Source organism: Psammomys obesus, unplaced genomic scaffold (assembly GCF_907164565.1).
Source record: "Psammomys obesus unplaced genomic scaffold, mPsaObe1.curated_primary_1811, whole genome shotgun sequence".
NCBI classification, from domain to species: domain Eukaryota; kingdom Metazoa; phylum Chordata; class Mammalia; order Rodentia; family Muridae; genus Psammomys; species Psammomys obesus.
In genome coordinates, this window is record NW_026585644.1 from 59,532,699 (window position 1) to 59,555,388 (window position 22,690).

The window sequence follows — 22,690 nt, forward strand, 5'->3', positions numbered from 1 at the left end:
AAAGTACTAAACTGGTCATGATTGTGCACACCTTTAATCCCAGCACTCAGGAGGCAGAGGCAGGTTGATCTCTGAGCTCCAGGACAGCTAGAGTTACATAGTAAGACTCTCTCAAAAAAACAAAACAAAACAAAAAACACAGCCACAGTCAAATTATATATTTTCCTTATTTCCAAAAGAAATCTTGTGTCTTTTAATAATTTGTTGGTTTTTGTTTTTCGAGACAGAGTTTCTCTGTGTAGCCTTGGCTGTTCTAGAATTGCTTTGTAGATCAGGCTGGCCTCGAACTCACAGCAATCCACCTGCCTCTGCGTCCCAGAGTTCTAGGATTACAGGTGTGTACCACTCCCCTGGTTCTTTTAATAATTATTATTTCCTTTTTTTCTTCTGATCGGTTCTAACCCTGGAAACACTAATCTGATGGTCAGAATTATTGGAAAAGGAAAATAATTCTCCCTTCTCCATTGGATTGTATCTTTGTGTGGGCTAGGGGTATAGCTCAGTAATAGATCATTTGCCTACCCTGGGTTTAAGCTCCAACACCATAAAGTAAAACTTACACAAGTACACACACTTGAGAATGTCTCTGGATTTTCTTCATGATCCACGTTCAAAACAAATTACTGCCATAAGTTTCACACAGAAGTAGATAGTTAAATTAGTTAAACAAACATTGAAGATATTTGAAATTTATATAATTCATATAATGCTGTTCTCACATTGTCATTTTGTTTTGAAAATACCACTAAGTAGATATAGTTATGCTTATAGATAGTTGTGATTATTTTGAAATACAGTAGCATAATTAACTAGATAATTCCTTAGTGTTTAAGAATGTCATCTGACCAAGAGGTTTGAGAATTGTCACCAAACAAAATAATTCCAAAACAGCATACATTGACACAAGCACCAGCTAGAACAATCTGTATCGATACTGAATGTCTCCTATGTGCACAGAGTACTTATTTGTATACCTTTGTGGTTTTCCTTATGTAATGTATCTTAGAAATTATAGTTTAAGTCAGAGATTTACAAGTCATAGCTGCTTTCAAGTGTGTACACACTTTTAAGTATTTAAATGAGTTTACTTGGGTTCATAATTGAATGTTGGAACTACTTATTTCAGGTTTTGGGTAACTCCTAATTAGATTTTTAGAATTCTCCAAACTTGTCTCATATCCATTATGATTTCTTAAATTATTCATTATATTCTGTGTGTGTATATAATGAATAAATGTCTCACATATATAAATCTTTAGTGGCTTTCATTTTTTGAAACAAGGTCTTACTGTGTAGGCCTCTGTACTCTTATTCACTGTATAGACCAGTAGCCTCAAGCTTATACAATTCTGCCTGCCTCTACCTTGTATTAGATTTTGGCATAACTGATGTCCACTAACATCAGTATTCAGTTCAAAAATGGCATCTGGTTTTTTTGAGACAGGGTTTCTCTGTGTGACAGAGTCTTGGCTGTCCTGGACTCAGTTTGTAGACCAGGCTGGCCTCGAAATCATGGAGATCCTCTCTCTCTCCCAAATTCTGGGATTCAAGGCATGTGCCACTATGCCCAGTTAAAGGCTGTTTTTTGAATTGACATACAGTATTTGTACTTGTTTATGGAGTTTAATAACCCAATATACATAACATGATTATGAAATTAGAGTAATCAACCACTTTTCCAGTATTCGTTTTGAAAATGTATAATTAATTGTTGTTAACATTAACCTGTGCTAAAGAAAATTAGAGCTATTGCTTCTAATTCTGTGTGCCTGTCATTCACCCTCTGTCATCTTTCCCTATACTTCATAGCCTGTAGTGAGCTCTATTCTACTTTATATTTTCATGTTACTAACTCTTAAAAGTTCACAGTTGAAATGCAGTATTTCATTTCCTTGAATATATATCTAACCAGAGTGCTGCTAGTTTATGTAGTAGGTCTATTTTCATTTTTGAGAACCCCCTGTAATGATTTTGGTACTATATCAGTCTACATTCCCACCAATAGTAGAGTTCTCTTTGTTTATAGCTTATCGTCATAGGTGCTCATGCATGTGTGTGTGTGTAGGCATGTGTGTGCTACAACATATGGATGTGTACTTCAGAGGACAGCATTTGGAAGTGGATTCTCTCATACCTTGTAGAGGCAGACTTTGTCCTGTTTCTGCCCCCCTGCATGCTCCTGTCTCTACATTCTCGTTTCGCAAGAGTTATGGGATTAGAGGTGCATGCCACTACATTACATGGGTTCTGCATCAAAAATTGTATCATTGGCCTTGCATTACAAGCACTTTTATCTGCTGAACCATCACACCAGCACTTGTTTTATTGGTAAGAGCCATTCTAACTGAGGTGAAATAATATCTCACTGTAGTTTTGAGTTGCATTTCCCTGATGATTGCGGTGTTGCTCATTTCTTCATGTACTTATTGCCCATATATCATCTTTTCAGAAATGTCTGTTTAGATCATTTCCATTTTTAAATCAAATTATTTAGGATTTTTACTGTTAGGTTGTTTGGACAAGATTTAATAATCTGAGTCTATAGTGGAATATGACAGCAGCAAAATAGGGTTGGGAGTATACTAACAAGAAAGGTAAACTATTGTGCCAAAGGTTCCCCCTAGAAGTCTTAGCTACAGTAGAGTTCCTTAAAAGTGTAAGACAGTAACTGAGACCTTAGGGCACAGGCCTGTAATCCTAGCTGCATGGGAGGCCAAAGCAGGAAAATCAGCAAGTTTACGGCTTGCCTGTGCTACACAGTGAGTGAGGACTAGAGATACAGTTCAGGGGCAGAGTGCTCACATAACATGAATTCACTCTACACAAAAGAAATTTTTCATATCAGTAAGATGACCGAGGTAAATAACTACGTATTGCAAGTTTATCTTAAAGCTTTACATGCATCTGGGCACATGCCTGTAATCCCAGCACTCGGGGAGGCAGAGGCAGGTGGATCTCTGAGTTAGAGGCCAGCCTGGACTACAGAGCAAGTCCAGGCCAGCCAAGGCTACACAGAGAAACCCTGTCTCAAAAAAGCTTTACATGCATATACAATCTCATCTGAATGTACGTTTTTGGTTTAAAAACAAAACAGAAAACCTACTGGTAAAGTTAAAGTATATTTAAGTCTAGTCCAAGGTGATATTTACTGACAAATAAATCTTAGTATACTCGTGAGTATAATTTTATCCTTTTATTTCCCCCCAGTTTCTATCCTTTAGGAGGGGGAGGGTGGGAGAGAGGTGAGAGCAAGTGCATGAGAATGTATGTGTTTATCACTCAGTTTAAACTTAGAGGGGCATGGATAAGGGGTTATTTATTTATAGGAGTATGGGTATCCAGTGACTGTACTGCTGAAGAAAACGTCTCTTCCTTCCCGTTAGAAACCATTAACTGTTTGAAATAAGTCAGAGAGGGGCAGAGCATTATAGGTACTTCACTCTGTGATGGAATGTTGACAAGCCTCATCTTACACAGGCTTTGTGAAAAAAATAAATACTGGGGTTAAAGAGTCTTATTGTGTCTGAAAAACACTTCCCCACTTCTTCTGGCTCTCATATCCTTTCTGCCACCTCTTCTACAGTGTTCTCTGAGCCCTGGAGGAAGTGATACAGATGTTCATGTAGGGCTAAACATTTCAATCCTTATTCTCAATATTTTGAACAATTTTGAGTCTCAGAAATAACCACTGCCCATTGCAAAAAGAAGCTTCTCTACCAAAGCTGACAGCAACCCTAATCTGCTACATAAACAAATATTTGGAAGGCATTTTGACAGGTACGTCATGTTTATTTAACAAAAAACCGTAGTAGCTTCCACCAAGGCATATGACCTTATCCTCACCACAGCCTTTTTAGTTTAACAGTACCAAGTGTGATTTCCCTCCGTAGAGCAGGCTTTAGTCTAAAGAGCAGTTGGTTACTCCCATACCAACCAGGCCACTATTGCACCACTATTGCAACCAGGCACCAGCTTGCCTGGCAGATCAGAATAGCATTCAGTGTCCACAGCTGAGTGAGCAGAATTGATGGCACTTCTCCCCCAGCAGAGTCTACATTTAGAAGTGGACCTTATTCCTAGTTTCACACTTAATAATACATGATCGTAGACATTTTCTGTAGTCTCCTTATGACCTCAATTTCTATTTTAAAGGAAGGGTGTGTACTATAATTATCCATTATAGCAACCACTTGCTATATAGGATAGTGAATATTTAAAATGTAACTCATCTGAGTTGAAATTAAGTATAGTATATACTATGTTTCAAACAAAGATTAGCCATGATTACAACATATCAAAGATTTAGATTACCCTCTTTCATACTGTCATTAATAATTCATCAAAATAGTCTTTAACAGACTGAGTTTGTTTCTACTCTGGACTGTAATAGATACTCAGTGTGCTCTTTCTTTTCTTTTGAATTGTAATGACAGAGACAGATAAGTAGTTTAGTGAGAAAGGGGGATGGGGAATGACTGTTGATGGATTCAAGGTTTCTATGTACGACTAAAGAAAATTATATTATTTTACAGGTACTTTGAATATACTAAACCCACTGAATTTTTTTTATTTTTTTTTGAAGTAGATATGAACAACCTGGTAAATATAATAAAGCAGCGTACTAAACATGATACATAATAATGAAGTCATTCCAAAAAAAAAAAAGCCAAATGCAGATCAGTTATGAAGACAATAACACAACTTGTAAAAGTGTTTTTAAAAAAATATACTGTCAATTAAAAAAGTTTTTACTGCGTTTCAAAATTCATACCATACAGCTGTTCTGCAAATCTCTATATGGTATTGGCACCTGGAACCATACAGATACCCTTATATATAAAATGTTACTGTATTTGTAATATCTATTATGTATATCCTCTCATACTTTTAATTGTGTCTAAATTATTTACAGTACTTAATAATACGTAAGTGCTATATAAATAGTTTTTGTACTGTGTTGTTCAGGGAATGCTGATGAGAAAACAATCTCCACAGAAGCATTTTATTCCCCCATTTTCAATGTGAAGTTGGTTGAAACTGTAGATGGGAAACTCACAAGTATATAAAGTTATTTGCATATTGTTTATAGAGGCCGTCTATTCAGTTCCCTGTTCTTATTGTTTATTCATATTATAAATATCTTGTAGTTAAAATGCCACCTGTATCTTAAAGATGGTATACAGTAGTGAGTGAATAGCCAGTCTCTGTATGTAACTGAATTAGTGACAACAGTGTATATGTAACTTGCTCGTTAAGGCTGAGTGTGGTAGTGCACACATAGAATCCAAGTGTGCCTATAGTGTAATCCCAGCACTCCCTAAGGAAGAGGCAGGAGGGTTAGCAATTCAGGGTTATCCTCTGCTGTGTTTGAGGTCAGCCTGGGGTAAAGGAGAGCTTATCTCTGTCTATACCTACCTATTACAAGTTACTTACTTTGTATCTCAGCTATAGCCACCTCCCAGCCCCACCTTCCTTCCCCCTTCTCTAGTGCACTGATAGGGAAGGCCCTCCTCCCCTTCTATCTGACCCTAGTCTATCAGGTCTCATCAGGACTGGCTGCGTCATCTTCCTCTGTGGCCTGGCAAGGCTGCAATTCCTCCTCCCCCCGGGGGGGTGACCAAAGAGCTAGCCACTGAGTTCATGTCAAAACAGCACCTGCTCTCCTTACTAGGGAACCCACTTGGACACTGAGCAACCTATGGGCTGCTTATCTCAATTTAAAAAACAAAAAAGCGCACCAAAACCCTACCATATTGTTAATGTTACTTCTTTTCTGGAGACACCTATCTAAATACAGAAATCATGTGGCATTTGGGGCAAGCTTTTGAAAGAGAATATAAAGTTAGCAGGCAGAAGTTGGAAGACTATCCCAGAATTTATGTATCTTATGTTAGTATTTTTGTCTTTATCAGATTGTAAAACATACAGTCTAAGGGATTTTTTGGGGTTTTTTTTTTTTTTTTTTTTTTCACGTTGCTTTGAAACTGATCAAATATTCCCCACTTTATGCAATTAATTCTTTGGTTTGTAGTACATAGGGTTTATTAGCAATGTACCTTATACAATCAAACCATTATTTGGTACATAATTTTCCTTCTGAAAATAGCAGTGGGTTTTAATTTTAATTGCTCCTAGAACAGTATATTACAGTATTATATTTATGCTATAATTTAGGACACATTATGTATAAAAGTATAGTGTGGTTTGGGGGCCAAGCAGACCTTGTTTTAACTTCATTTACTAATTTAATGTGACCCAATAAGGCCTGTTTAATATTTAATTAATATTTCTACCTTCATTTTCTCATATCTAAAATGGGGTAATAACCTTCTGTGAGTACTTTTAAAAATAAACAAATTACTGTAATTAGCATAAAGTAACCACTCAATAAATGATAACCTCTCATTGCCACTTAATATGCTAAGTTTTTAATCAAACTTAAATTTTTTTAGTTGTCAGTTTCATACATTTCATTATGTATTTTACTGACTCCTACCTTTTCAAAAACATAACAAAATAATAAGTAATATTCTATTTTACTATTTCAGTCAAAGAAAAATAAGAAGAAGTCAAAGTCAGATGCTAAAGCAGTGCAAAACAGTTCACGCCATGATGGAAAGGAAGTTGATGAAGGTATTTGAGCAAGGGAAAGGCCTATAGAAAATATTTAAATTTTTTTAACTGAGGTGTGTGGTATGTAGTGCTTTTTAATTGCCATAAATTTTATCATAAAGATCTGTGACGTTGTTAAGAAACACTTTGGTTATCTAAAGTCATTTAAGCATCCAGTAGTGCTTACTTATCCTTTAAATTTATGTTTGCTCAATATTTTGAGCAATATAGAGGCCATTCATCTTGTCTTTGTTTCCTAAAAATATGGTTTGGAGTTTCCCATTTTCTTAAATATACCATTACTAAAAGGCTGTGTGCAAAATTCTTGAATAAGCCATTTATTATCATCACACCCTAAACTCATGTATTAGTAGCAGCTATAACTCTCCTGTCACCTGTACCCAACAGGATAAAAAGAAAAGAGACAATTCTTTTCTATCGCTTTTTCTAAACCATAGTTGACAAATTTTATTTAAAAAAAAACAAAACTAGAATAAAAATAGTTTTTTTTGCCTAAAATAACATGAGATTAGAATAAATTCTTAGGGTAAATTAATATAATCAGCACTCTTGGTTTTTAGCTTAATATCTAAACTTATTTTATCTGCCCATCCCATTTTTTTCCCTCAAAACTACAACTTTTTTGTTTTCCCCTTACTGAATAACATTTTTTTTCTCGGGCTATGTCAGGAGCCTGGGAAACTAAAATTAGTCACAGAGAGAAACGACAACAGCGTAAACGTGATAAAGTGCTGACTGATTCTGGTTCATTGGATTCAACTATCCCTGGGATAGAAAATACCATCACAGTTACCACCGAGCAACTTACAACTGCATCATTTCCTGTTGGTTCCAAGAAGAATAAAGGTATATTAGTGGAACATAAGAGTGGTACATCAAATCAAACTCCTTTAAGTCAGATGTACAAAATATTATGTCACAATCTATTTTGATCTGCTAACATTGTGCTGATATACCCTTCTTCATGAGAGTATTGCGAACCACATCCTGGTTTACCTCATAACAGCAGTGTTGTTAATATTGCCTAATGAATGGCTTATTAAATTAAAATTTGCCTTTCTGCCTTGAGTCACATTAGAAAATGTTGCTTCTTTTCCTGTGTGTGTTGCTTTGCCCTAGTCCTCTTACATCTCCATTTCTTACAGTAGATAAGACATTAATTAAATGGAATATTTATCATCATTCTGCATGTTGGGCACTTGCATTCCAAGATGAAACAAGCATGTTCTGGTTAGTGCAGGTTCTGTCTGTCCACCCGGTTTTTGGTTTTGTTTTTGACAATTCTGTAGGTATTGACAAAGCTAGACTAAACTTCAAAAGTGATGGAGCCAATGTCCTTCCTACCACAAATTCAGATGCACAATCTCTCCAATATTGATAGCTACCTCATGGTAGCACTTTGCATTGCTAACATTTTATCCTGAAGACACTAGTCTGCAAAGTGATGTTGTTCAACTTGCTGCAAAGCATTAGTTTATTTATTTGTCTTCTGTTAGTGACCTCCCTGTTTTTGTCCCTCGGTTGTTAGCAGATCACCTCCTTAGCCATGTTGCTTTATTTTTTCCTGCTAACTTAACTGAAATTTGTTGTCGTAGTACAGCAATGAGTTTTCCTTACCCATTCTCTGTCATATATTATCGATGCCTTTAGGTTTTTTTGTTGTTGTTGTTGTTGTTGTGACTCTTTTTACTGAATTAGGCATGCCTTCCTTGCTTGCATCTTGTATTTCATGGATATTTTGTGTTAGTTTGGTTTGGTTTTGGTACGTTGTGATAATTATGCTTATTTTGTGCCAGAAAATTGGAATTTTTATGTTAAAACATCTATTCTCACTTTTTACCATATTTCCTATGTTATATATAATCCCAAATCTGGCAATGTTCTTCTTAAGTTGATAATGCTTGCTTCTGGGATTATTGAAAAGGCAGCGCATATTGAGATGAGGCAAAGTTGAATCCAATTTCAGAGCTCAATTTTTCAGTTCCTACCTAAAAAAAAACCTTCAGACACATTACAGAATAACAGGCCCTGTTTATATTTGGGCAGTATTCTAGGATTTAGCATTTTAATTGACTAAAAGTGTGGTACTAAGAGATCTAATTCCCTGTGGACATTTGAAATATGTTGTAAAATCACTTTTTTCAATGTCAAAACTGGCACTTGAAGGAGCAATTTATTATAGATAACAATTGTATGTTCCTCCTTATTTAATGTGCATAGTGGCCTGTTTAGTATTAAATAAATTTTATTTCTATTTCAACCCAGGTGATTCTCATCTAAATGTTCAAGTTAGCAACTTTAAGTCTGGAAAAGGAGATTCTACACTTCAGGGTGAGAGAAATTACATATAACTTAAGCTGAAGGCCTGATAGAAACTTGGATACATGTCTCTTTCCTTACATGAATGATGTTAAAGGAAAGAAGGGATTAAAGTTATTTTTAATTTCTAAATTAATATGATCATAGTCCAGAGATTTTGAAAAATGGAAACAGAGGCTCATTTGTACTCTGGGTTTGATATGTTCTAGCTCCTCCCCCTCCTATATATCAAAACATTTAATAGTAATTTATGTGCAGTTTTGCTTCTTGCTTGCATCATTTAAGCCAAGAGAGAAGGATCTTTATTGGGCATGAATGTAATATGGGCATATTTGGGATAAAAGACTTTACTGTGCATCCTAAGAAAATGTAGTTCTCATCAATTTTAACTGCTTCCTTGATGGTATGTTGTGATAAGTGAATATAGTATAAGGTTATTGGGTGCTTCACAAACAAAAATAACCTGATTCATTCATTTCTTGTCAGTGAAGCAAGCAGAGCAGTATGCCATCCTAAAACCAGAAGTGTCACAGAAAAAAAAAGCACCTTCTCATTTCAGGCTTGTTCTTAACACTATTGCTTGCTTTATGCCCATGTATCTCAATTCTGGCTACATGTCTAGGAAGCTAAAACACACAGACACATGAGACCTGGATTCTGTCCTTGAGATCCTGACTTTTTCAGTTGGTCTGGGCTGATACCATAAAGTCTATTTAATTTTCTCATTTGGTTCTAATGTGCAGTCATTATACATAATCTATATAAAAGTGTATTTAAGGAAAGAATATGGTAACTAAGGAGAAGTCTTCATTTTCATAGTGGGTGAGTATGCAGAAATTACCAGAATGTGTTTTCATTTTGTCAATTTGCCATTGAGAAGCTGACTGCTCTGCATGTTACATTTTAAACCTGCTGCTGACTTTAAAATTAAGAAGGAGTCTATTAGGTATTGTGGCGCATGCTTGTAATCCCAGCACTATAGAGGCAGAGGTAGGAGAACATGAAACTAAAAGGGATCTGTAGTAACCTTGTCAGAACTGTATAGTTTACCTTTTTACACTCGAGCTACTTAAAGGACAATAAGAAAAAAGAATACTAAGCCGATCTGTCATAGAAATTTGAAAATGCCTAAGAAATCATGTATCTGTTCTTAATGTTTACTTTCTTTTCTTTAAGTTTCTTCAGGATTGAATGAAAATCTTACTGTCAATGGAGGAGGCTGGAATGAAAAGTCTATAAAACTCTCCTCACAACTGAGTGCAGTTGAGGAGAAGTGGAACTCTGTTCCACCTGCTTCTGCAGGCAAGAGGAAGACAGAGCCATCTGCTTGGACTCAAGACACTGGTGATGCTAATGCAAATGGGAAAGACTGGGGAAGGAATTGGAGTGATCGTTCAATATTTTCTGGCATTGGTAAGAACTTCTAGAAAAAAATAATTCACTTAAAATCGGTAAGCTGGATATGTCTTGAATTTTTCAGGGAATGGTGAAGGAAAGCAAGCCATCAGTTGACATATTCCTAAGCTGGGCATGGTAGTGCGTGCCTGCAATCCCAGCACTTGGAAAGTGGAGGCTGGAGGATCAGGAAGTTATCTTCAGCTGCATAGTGAGTTAGAGAATAGTCTGGCCTACATGGGATACTGTCTTTAAAAAAAAAAGAGGAAGACATACTAGTGCTGCCGTGCACAAGTAATAATGATAATTAACTTATCTCAGATCCTTTGCATAGAATAAAGCAAGTGGAACTAATGTGACTAACATCATTTACTCATAGAGAGTACTTTCACATTCTCTATCACATTTGCTCATCAGTATGGCTAACTGATATAATTATATGTTCTTAGTGATGTCATAAATGTAATATGTGAGTAGATGTGATAGCTTTTAGCAGTTTTATTGAGTCTAAAATACTAAATAGAAGTTAATAGCATCCATTTTATTTTTATAGTCTGTAAAATACCTGTTATAATTATTTTTTCCCAGGATTTTAATGGTAAAAATTAATAGTTGAGCAGTTTGTTTCTATTGGGAGGTATTGTGTTTTAAGCAACATGTGCTTATATATTGTAGAAAATAAACCTTTATTATAAATATAGAAAATTGCAAATAGGTAAGAGGAAGCATATTATCACACTACCCAGTGACAGCTACAGTTTTTGTATTTATGGGTTTTTCTCCACTATGTATACTTTTACTGAACTAAATATGCATTTTTATGTTCTTTTTTCCCCATCCCCAAATTCATAAAAAAAAGTTTTAGTTGCTTTATAAGCATGTTTACTTAATGGCCTTGTGTATTATAATAGTTTGCTCATCTATTTCTGTATCATTGGAGACTGACTTTTTAAAAACTGTTGGGTAATGTTAACATTTAGTATATTTGTTTAGGATATAATATTGGGAATGACTTGGGTTACAGAGTGTTCATTGTATTGTCATTTATTCTCATACTTTCATTTTTAGTGTAAATGCCTGATTATGGTATTTTTACTTAACCAAGGTTGAACATTTTTTATTCTTCTGATTTGATAAGCAAAAATGTATAAATTATTTTGGTTGACTTTTACATCACTAATGCAATTAGACATTTTCCATTAATTAAGTGATCATTTCTATATCTTTTATCAGTTAACTATGTTCTTTGCCATTTGCCTAATGGCCTTATGCTGTTTTGTTGGCTTTTTAAATTTGAATTAAAATTTCTCAGATAGGAAATAAATTACTTTTTCTTTTCTTTTTGGGTTTTTGTTTTGTTTTTGTTTTATCAAACTCTGTAGCCCTACCTAGCCTAGAGAACTGTGTTGACAAGGCTGGTTTGGAACTCCCAGACAGTGTGTCTCTGCCTTCTAAGTGTTGGAAATACAGTTGTGAGCCACCATGCCACACTTGGCCATGCCCGTTTTCTCTGTTGTACTTATGGCAGGTATTTTTGATAACTTAGCGTAACTTGGTGAGCATTGGGTACTCGAAGTTCTTACTTTGTAAGAAAAAAAAAAAAAAAAAAAAAACACAACCTCTTCCTTTGCCCTTAGCTTTCCGGCCTTTAGAGACTAATGCCCTCAACAAGCAAACTATGATTTATTCAGTCATACTGTTCCAGGTTGCTCCCATCTCCTAAAAATACCAAAATCTGTTAACAAAGATAATCCCTAAATCTGTACCATCATTTTCAACAGAGAAAGGAGAACAAATTGCCTTGATAAAAAATCCTCTTATATTTAGTTTTTTAAAATGACCAGGTTTTATGCAGTAATGTTAGGAACACTGACCTTGTAATATATTTCTAGTTTACTTACAGAAGCTATGTAGTTTCACTATTAGAACATAGATTACATAGTGTTTGGTTAATGTTAAAGGTAAAGTTAAGCAACCTGTTAGATAGGTGGGCTTCCCTAGCTGGATTTAAGATTTTGTTAAAATTGAAAGAGAACTGTGTTAAGATGGATCAAGGAAAGGCAAGTATGACTGATCATGAGGACATGTGTGTCCTCCTTAGAATACAGTCATGTCAGGTAAAAAGACATCTTTAAAATGTATGCTAGGGAATTTGTTGTTGTGTCGACATCATGGCCTGTACTTACACTAAGAACCTAGGATGCCACTAGCTGAGAAAGCCTTATAGGGCCACATGTTTATGTGGCCTGCTATCGGTCAGAGTATCATTCTGTTTTCAGAGAAGTAACTTGGAAATGTTAAAAAAAAAAAAAAAAAGATAGCATGATGTAGTCAAATGAAGACAGACTACTTAAGACAGAGCTATTGGGAGCTTATGAACATTTAGTTATGTAGCCTGAATGAGTCTCATATGTAAGTAATTGTGAGAATTGATTGTAATGAATGTTGGATACCAAGTTTGGAGCCTAGTCTAAAGTAATTCCTTAAATTATGATAAATAATGATTGTGTAGTAGAAAGAGTAACCTTTGAAACTGACTTTAGGTTCCTCTTATAGTTAAGTAGTTTTCTAAGTATTAGAAAATCATTTGCCTCTGTAAAATGGCCTAGCAGGGTTGCTATAAGGATTAGTTTATAGCAGTTTATAAGGGAGCCACCCACATAGTAGATACTCAGTAAATAATAGCTATTGCTATTTTATTGGTTTTTGTTTTTAAGATAATCTTTAAATATTGCTATCATAGTTTTAAATCTGTACATCTTTCAAGTTTCATTGCAAATTGAAGGTTGCAAGTGACGTTCTTTATTTTGCCAGCTGCTTGGTCTAGTGTGGCTAGGGGGATGAGTGCCTCTCAACAGAACTCTGCTTCTTTTGCATCTCTCACACTTAACTCTGCTGTCTCTGGTATGTGAAAACAGTCTTTCATTTAGTTAACCAAAGCATTTTTGTTTACTTTTAAGCACTTGTTATCTGAAAAATTGATTAGCATCAAATATTGCTATCAACATAATTAATATATGTAATAGCATAGGTCTTTAAGTTGTGCCAGTGACTTAGATTCTATGGTCTGCCATTGGCAATTTATTAGCATAAATACTCCTAGAAGGCCTTCCTTTTAGGTTAGGGCAGCGGTTCTCAACCTCCCTAATGCTACGGCCCTTTAATACAGTTCATCATGTTGTGGTGACCCCAACCATAAGATTACTTTTACTGCTACTTAATATAGCTGTAATTTTGCTATTGTTATGAATCATGATGTAAATATCTGTGTTTTCTGATGGTCTTAGGCAACCCCTGTAAAAGGGTCATTCAATCCCCAAAGAGATCATGTCCCACAGATTGAGAATCATTGGGTTAGGTGGTTCTTGTGGCTGAATTTGGCATTTCTATTCACGCTTACTTGTTACAAGTTTATAAATATGCCTCTCAAATTCTATGGACAACACATACATAATAACTTTTTTTAGTATCTGTTGAGTCAGAGTACACACTGTTATTGATAAACTGTCAAACCAGCATCACCTAAACGGAGGTAGGTCTTATCTTAACCAACAAAAGTTACATATGTTTATCAAATATTACATAAGTAGGGGTGCACTTTTGATTTATACTACTTTATTCACAAAGCTTCCTATGGACACTTCATTTACTAATGATGTTACTTTATGGGTTTTGGAACACTAGCCTAGAATGGGGCTAGCAGATTCTCTAAAAGTAAATAGGAAGGAGCTCAGGTTTTGTGGGCCATACTGTCACTGTTACAACTATCAACTCAGTTCTGCCAAAGTAACAAGAAAGCAAACAGAGATAATATACAGGCAAATGAGTGTATTGCCCGTAAAACACTATTCATTTGACTTTTTTTCAACCGTTTAAAAATATGAAATTCTTCTTGGTTCATGTACCAATTAAAATCTGTGGTTGGAGTTACTTATAAGATACAGTTTGCTAACCCCCGGTCTCATCACCCATAAGTACAGAAGAGCACGTTAATTGCTTCCTTCATTTGGTGATACAACACAGATTCATACAATCAGAGCAGTAGGGGCTACTGAAGTAATTTGGTTATATTTATGCAACTAAGTGGCTAATATGCTAAATATTACCACATTCTTAGGGTAATCTGCTAAATTCTATATTAAAATATATTGCTGTTTTTCGTATGTAACTAGATAGACAGTAATCGTTAGTGAAATGAAATGCTAGCAATCTCATCTACATAACCAGGTATAAATTAGTGAGGACTATGAAGGAAAGAAGTGATTGTTAGTCTTATACTAACCAAGGACCTATACCTCTTAAGCATTTTTTCCTGTCAGTAGCTCTGAATCCAAGTGACTATCAAGAGTCACCTAAGGACTCTTAATACACAGAAATTCTGATTTGGAAGCTCTTGTGTGTATGTGTGTGTCTCTTTGTGCACCTGACAGAATGCTTTCATTTGCACTCTTAATTTGTAGCCATAGAGCAATGAGTTGACCTTACTTTCATGGATTATTATGCCCCAAAACTATATTCAGATTTTTGTACAAAGTTCTGGACATTGGGCCACCACTGCTTTCATCAAATTCCTAAGAAACCTTGTAACTCTCATCCTACCTTTTCCAACAGCCAAATTTAGGAAATAATATTCTATTCTTTTAAATGCACCTGAACTTACCTCTCAGTTTCTAGCAATCTTGTCTCTGACTTTTCTCTCTCACCTCTCTGGTTAATCCTGTTTCTTTAACTTTCTGTGGCCTAAAAGTTGAGCTAACTCAAACATTTTCTAATCATTTTTCTGAGTTCTGAGGATATATACATACACTGAAGCATCTAGCAATAAGATGTGTTTTACTACTTACCTTTAAGAAGAAAAATGGAACTTCTTTCAACATTTTGAAATTTGCAGATAATAAAAGTCAGGCTCTGATTGGTACAGGTTGGTGGTGGTGAATTAGATCTAATTATCATACTTAATTTAAAATTTCCCTCAGTTTTACTTTTCCTTTTAATTTAACTCTTTTGCTATGTCTAAATTTTCCTTTTAGGAGAAATTAAAAAAAAAAAAGAGTCCATGTGCAAACTATAGAATTATTGTTATGAAGCATCCTTAGGAAATTCCATTTTTAATTTTATTGCATTCGTTTTTCATTTAAGGGTCTACTGCTGAGCCAGTTTCTCAGTCTACCACTTCTGATTATCAGTGGGATGTTAGCCGTAATCAACCCTATATCGATGATGAATGGTCTGGGTTAAGTATGTCCTTTTAAATTTTTTCAGTTACTTTTCTCAGAATTTTCTTTCTAGCACCCTAAATTTATGTTTTCTGTCTTAATTGTAATCCTAATTTCTCCCCTTTAAAGGTCATACTAATATAATTTAACACCAGCTGTACTACTTGGAACTTGATTCTGACTGAATTTTAAGGAATTAAAACTAACTTTCCATAATGACTGAGGCAGTGTTTTCACATAGTTGTTTTATAGGACTAATTTTTAATTTTTTCTATTTAAATAAATAGTTCTGTTTCTCTGGTTTTAGGGTAAGTAAAAGAAGAAATAGAATCTGTAGCAGTAGCTTTGAATCATTTATGGTGTGTGCACATTTTTGTGCTAGTGAACAACCATTTTCATAGCCCAATTTCCAATAGAAACATACGTTTAAAAGAAAGAATTAAGCTGGGTGCCGTGGCACACATCTGTAATCCCAGCACTCAGGGAGGCAGAGGCAGGCAGATGGCTGTGAGTTTGAGACCAACCTGATCTATAGTGTGAGTTTCAGGACAGCCAGTGCTGCACAGTGAAAACCCTGTATTGAAAAACAAACAAAAACAAAAAGAAAAGAAAAAGTATGCTGCACATTGTGTCATTGTGCTAGGAGGGAGAGACAAGGCTGAGCTCTCTTGAGTTCAAGGCTAGTCTGGTCTATATAGGATTTCCAATTAACAGGATTGCATACAAGACACTGTCTCAAAAAAGTAAGAAAGAGAAAAAGAAAATAGTCTTAATATTGGAAAAGTTTACCACTTTCATTTAAAATTACAAACTTCTAAGGGTTTTTTTTCCTCCTAAAACTCCAAATTTCAGAATTTATCTTTTCCTCTGAATTTTTATGTCCCATTCTTTCCTACCTTGTATATATTCCATCATTTTGGTCTTTCTTTTAGAAAAGAAAGTACAGAGTTAATGTTTCTGTATAAAAGTTTTTTTAAATAATTTTTAAAATTATCTTCTGAATGTCATTTTTTTCTATGACCTTATTTTAACGTTTGTTTGTTTGTTTGTTTTTGTTTTTGAGTTGAAACCCCCTAAAAGAAAAACTTGGTTACTCTTACATATATACTTTTTTACAGTATGTGGTTCTAACTAAATAACCCTGGTTAGCCTAGGACTCAGTGATCCATCTACCTAAACTCTGCTTTCCAGGTACTAGTATTAAAGGCATGCACCATAGTCCCCAGCTACTGCAGTTCTTTAGTATTTAGTATAATATGTGATTTAAAAAAAACGATTTAGTAGTAATGGTGATAAAAGTAAACACAGACTGTCTACCCAGGATAGTCTTCTGCATATTACTTAAAACAGTTGTATTAGTTGGATACTATTTTCCCTCACACTTTTCAGATAAATTGAAGCAAACAGAAGTCTAACTTTCTACAAACTATTTAAGTGGAAGAGGATGGGATTCAGACCTTAGTCTTGCTCCTTTTGTTTTCTCTAATTCCTGCTTGGTATAGTCACAATAATAATAGTAACCATGAAGGCAAACTTGTAACACAGTGATGGAAGCAGATTCCTTAAAGATTAAGGGAGATGGGGTTAGAGAGGCCATGTCTGGAGATTAAGAAGAGAGGAGTCAAACTGTGTGTGTGTGTGTGTGTGTGTGTGTGTGTGTGTGTGTGTGTGTGTGTGTGTGTGTGTGTTTGGGGGTGGAGCGTGTGTCTTTGATCCCAGCATTCGGAATGCAGAGGCAGGCAGATCACCAAGCTCAAGGCTAGCCTTGTTTACCAGCTAAGTTCCAGGACAGCTAGGACCACACAGAAAAACCCTGTCTTGAAAAACAAACAACAAAAACCAGATTGTTTTATTTTGTTCTTTGTTATTTTGGTGTTTTTTTTTTGTTTGTTTGTTTGTTTGTTTTTAAGACATGGTCTCACTTTGTAGCCCAGCATCAAACTCCAAATTCTTGAGTTCTGAGATTATAGTTGTGTACCACTATGCCCAACTAATGGTACCTGCTTAGAAAGTTCAGTTTTAGTCCTGGGTTTAGAATAGAGTATTTATATAGAACAAGTAGAATAAGTAGAACAAATAACCCATTTTGTCCACTTTGTGAATAGTTTTGAAAAAGCTTTATAAATTATAGTGAATCAGGGTGTATAATGGGTTTTAAAGACAAAATAGTCTATGCTGCTTAGGAAAAGTAATTACCTCTATACAGTGCAGAACTAGGAAGTGATTGCAGGAAAACCCCAGTAAAAGATCTGGCCTGCTAAGAGTTAAGACAACACTGAACCAGCAACTACAGACTTTCATGCTGGACATTTTTTCCTTATCTGTACGGAGTTTGTTAAATATGAAACCATCATTGGCTGCTAAAGAAATAGTTTAAAAAAAGAAAGAAAAGTTACATATAAAAATGTGTTGATAAGATTCTAGATTCTTAAAGCCAGGAATGTTCTGACACAATGGTTTAGCTTTACAACCCGAGTTCAAGCACCAAAACCCACATGATATTAAAAAAAAAAAACAAAAACAAAAACTATTCCTGCTAGTTGTCCTCAACATTTCCACATACATACACATGCACACACACAAAATGAATGATTAAATAAACATTAATCTTATGGGGGGAGGGGTCTAAAGAGATGTTCAGGGGCTAAAAGCACCTGCTATTTATATAGGATGGCTCATAACTATTGTAACTCTAGTTTCAGGGGATCTGATACCTTCCTCTGGCCATGGCACACATCATACATAACTGTAAGAAAACACACATACACATAAAATAAAAATACAGAAAAATGTGGGGTGGTGATAGTGCGCACCCTTAATCCCAGTACTCAGGAGACGGAGGTGATCTCAAAGTTCAGGGCCAACCTGGTCTATAGAGTAAATTCCAGGAAAGCCAGTGCTACACAAAACAAACAAACAACCCCCCCCCCATAAAAAAAGAGTGTGTCTGTGTGTGTGTGTATTTTAGAAAGCTAGGTAATGGGAGTGAGTGAGTGTAATCCCAGTAGTTAAATGGTAGAAGCACTTAGAAGAATCAAGAGGATCAGGGGTTCAGGATCTTTTTTGACTTCAGTGAGTATCAAGTTCAAGGCCAACCTGAATGAGACCCTATTGTGAGAGAAATTCTATACATAATGTATATCAAGAATACCATCTTTGACCCAGGCACAGTGGCACATACCTGTAGTCCTAGCACCAAAAAGGAAAAGAAAAGAATACCATCTTCCAAGTCTTCTACATCCACAGTGTGTGTCATCCTTAACATGCTTTTTTTTGTGTGTGTGCTCATTGAATTATTATACTCCTTAATTGTTACTTCTGAATTTATAGAATACATTATGTAGTGTATTATGGTTCATTTTAATACCATCTTGCCACAAATTAGAATCAACAATCCCATTCATTACAGCTCTTTCTAATTGAGGGGCAGTGCTTAGTACTTACTCAGTCCACAGGGCAGGGTGCTTCTGTAGTACCAGTCTGGTGCCATAAGCCTAGAATGTTTCTGGAGAGCTTCTGGTCTCTGGTCTATGATAAAAGCTTGGAAACATGGATCATATGGAGTAGCAGTAGCAATGGGGCAAATTAACTTGGTGGCAAGATGGAAGGCCAACTGAGCAAAAGGCTATTCAGTGGAGTATTGCTATTGTTTAAACACTGGAGAATGTCTGTCAAACATACCTGTGTTTTACTAAATCATTAAACTTACTGTTTATAGGAGTTCTGAGAAAAATAATTGATACAGGCAATGCTATATTTGAACCTAAAATATTATTCCACAAGAAGATTAAATGAAGCGATAAATTCCTTACCTATATATTTTATTTCTATATTATATGTATGTATACATACATACACACAAATCTACGTGTGTGTGTGTGTGCTTTTTAAAAGGGATTGGCAAACTCATACAAAAATTTTGGGGTAGAGTGCTGGGCAGTGGTGGTAAGTGCCAGCACTCAGGAGGTAGAAGGAGGCGGATCTCTGAGTTCTAGGCCAGCCTGGACTACAGAGTAAGTTCCCGGACAGCCAGGACTACGTAGAAAAACCTTGTCTTGAAGGAAAAAAAATGGAGATAGGGAAATTTCCCTGTTTAATAAATAAATACAATTATACTGTGAAGCCAAGCAGTGGTAGAGCTTGTTTTTAATCCCAAAGGCTTCTGAATTTGAGACCAGCCTGCTCTACAGAGCAAGTTCCAGGACAGTCAGGGCTGTTGCACAGTCTTGGGGTGGGGTTGGGGATGGGTTAGGGACAACACTGTGATTCCTTTTCAAGAAAACTATGTTTTTGTTTTCAATTAAATTTTTATTTTTATATTAATTATTAATTATAATAATATATAATTATTAATTATATATTATATTAATTATATAGCCCAGCTGTAGCCCCCTCCCTCACTCTCTCCAAATCCCACCCTCCATCCCTCATCCTCGCATTCCCCTCTTCAAGCCTACTGGTAGGGGAGGTCCTCCTCCTCTTCCCTCTGACCCTAGCTTAGCAGCTGTCATCAGAACTGGCTGCATTGGCAAGGCTGCTCCCGGCTGAGGGGGGGAGGGTCAAAGAGCCTGCCACTGAGTTCATGTCAGAGACAGTTCCTGTTCCCTTCACCACTATGTTTAAGAAGATCATTAGGGTTGGGGATGTAGCTCATTCATAGAGTGCAATAAAACTATGAATCTTGAGCGTTAATCATTGGAAAATTCTCTGGGTAATAATTTTTGGATTTGAATAATTAAATTGTTAGGTAGTTTTTATTTGATCCCAGTAAATTAAAAAATTAATCTCTACGCAGTAAATAGAAAAAAAAAATAACATGATTTTATGTAGTCAGCACAGATTTATGCTTCTGTTAATGTTTGTACAGAAATTGAACCAAAGAACAGTTTCTAAGACTTGAAAGCCATCTATGCCTTTGAAAAATAATGCACTAAAAGTATTAAACTAGATTTTTATTTCTCCCCTATAGTATTCTTTAAGGAAACAGGTCATACGTTAGTATGCTGCATATTTAGTTGTCTAAACTCTTTGTACTTGACGGTTTCTTTCCTGGTAATCAGTCTAAGAGACAAGACTAATGGATACGTTTTCAGAGTTTTTCATCAGATTTAAATCTCACATTGAAGCTCTGACATTTGAAAACCTCTAACAGTATTGGTAACAAATGTTATTGGTAAAGGACAAACAGCTCCAAAACATCTACTGGGTCCATTTGTGCTTGTAAAGATGACTCTACGTTTCTGTATTTAAGAAGTATCAAATATAGCAGAGCAATTACCTGTCATGAACAAGAATCTTGGGTTGAATCCCTAACATTTAAAAGAAAACCAAGTTGGGTGTAGTGGCACATACCTTTAATCCCAGCACTCAGGGAGGCAGAGGCAGGCGTATCTCTTTGAGTTCAAGGCCAGCCTGGTCTACAAGGTGAGTCCAGGACAGCCAAGGCTACACAGAAAAGAAACCCTATCTCCAAAACCAAAAAGTATATCTCACAAAGATTTCTCAAAATAGAAATCTATCAGTTTTAATTATATATGCCTAGAACAGGTTTTAAATGTCATCATTGTTAGTAGAAAACAAGAGCTGTCATTTGTTGAGCGCTTACTGTATTGCTGGGAACTGCTGCTTTACATATATCATCCTGTCAGTACTACATGAAGTTGATATAGATAGAGCCCCTTAAGATTTAAAAAAAGAAAAAGAAAAACCTCAGCGAGGGGTCTGGAGAGATGGCTCAGCAGTAAAGAGCACTGGATGCCCTTCCAGAGGACCCAGGTTCAATTTCCAGCACCCGCATGGCAGCTCACAGCTGTCTATAACTCTAGTTCTATAGGATCTGACATCTTCACACAGACATACATGCAGGCAAAATACTGGTGCACCAAAAAAAATCAATAAATCTTAGAAAGGCAGACAGACAGATAGAGATGGAGAATTAACCAGGCTTTTAATCCCTGTCAAGGCAGCCTGGTCTACATAGCAATTTTCAGGACAGGCAAGGCTTCATAGAGACCCTGCCTCAAAAAAGCCAGACTTGGTGGTGCATACCTTTTATCCCAGCACTTGGAGGCAGAGGCAGACAGATCCCTTAAGTTCTAGGATAGCCAGGGCTACAAGGAGAAACCCTGTCTTAAAAAGAAAAAAAAGGGGGAAAAACTAAGCAGTGTTGTGTCACATTAAGTGATAAAGGGTTATTAATGAACATTTGATAAGTGATAAAGGGTTATTAATGAACATTTGACAATAAGGCCCATGTTCTTAACCTCTGCAAGTCGAACTCTGAAGTACTGACTGAATATCCATCTGCTCATAGTACATGATAAATTCTGAGATGAAAGAAAAGACTGTCTTTTTATACTTCACACTTGTAATCACTTGTTGTAACGCTTTCCTGACTATATAAGTTCTGCTTATTTTTGGACTCTTCCTATCATCTTGAGGCTTAGCCCAGCCCTACCCTTTTATTTTCACAGTCCCCTGTGGTAGAATGTGTCATTCTTTTCTTATGTGTACATATCTCCACTGAATAGACTACTAGCTACATGGAAGAGTGGCTTCTTACACATGTCCTTTAGCTCTTGGACCTACCTAACTGATTTTATTACAATAGTTACAGCGTAATAAGGAACTTCCTCATGAGTAGATTAACTTTCAATCCTGAGAAGATATACTTACTATTAATGTGTATCTTCCTCACATAAATTTGGGAACATATTGTGCAGAAGATTTTGGTTTGTTTGTTTGTTCGTTCGTTTGTTTTTCTGTGAGCATTCTCCCAGATCATCTTTTGGTCTTCTCAGATGTATATTAAAGCTTTCGTGAAGATCCTTGAATATGTCTCCTATAAACAGAAAGTTGACCTGGGAAAATTAAAATAGCAAAGAAATAACAGTAAGCATAAAACAGGCAGATGTGCCTTCACGATACTAAAATGTGTGTCCAAGTGATGTTTGGCATTACACTGGCAACATACTAGAAATTCCAGAAACAATGAAGTGCATATAAAAAAAAAAATAAAAAAAAAAAAACTTAGCTTTGGTAGTAGTATCATTAAGAAATGATGGGAAAGCATTGGACTTCTTTCCGGTAAGCAATGCTAGAAAAGACTTACCATTTGGAAGTGAAAT

At 35.8% G+C, this 22,690-nt stretch overlaps 1 protein-coding gene across 3 annotated transcripts in view; it reads left to right on the forward strand.

The window, feature by feature from the left end:
- Window positions 1-22,690, forward strand: part of Mtdh (metadherin) — a 54,231-nt gene that overhangs the window by 19,476 nt on the left and 12,065 nt on the right. The window contains exons 3-8 of one of the 3 annotated variants that reach the window (XM_055620079.1): window positions 6,549-6,633; window positions 7,303-7,479; window positions 8,899-8,964; window positions 10,129-10,365; window positions 13,162-13,251; window positions 15,487-15,585. In XM_055620079.1, coding sequence (XP_055476054.1) covers window positions 6,549-6,633; window positions 7,303-7,479; window positions 8,899-8,964; window positions 10,129-10,365; window positions 13,162-13,251; window positions 15,487-15,585 — 754 coding nt within the window. The remainder of the gene's footprint in view (window positions 1-6,548; window positions 6,634-7,302; window positions 7,480-8,898; window positions 8,965-10,128; window positions 10,366-13,161; window positions 13,252-15,486; window positions 15,586-22,690) is intronic. The other 2 variants (XM_055620088.1, XM_055620099.1) reach the window with 2 other exon arrangements.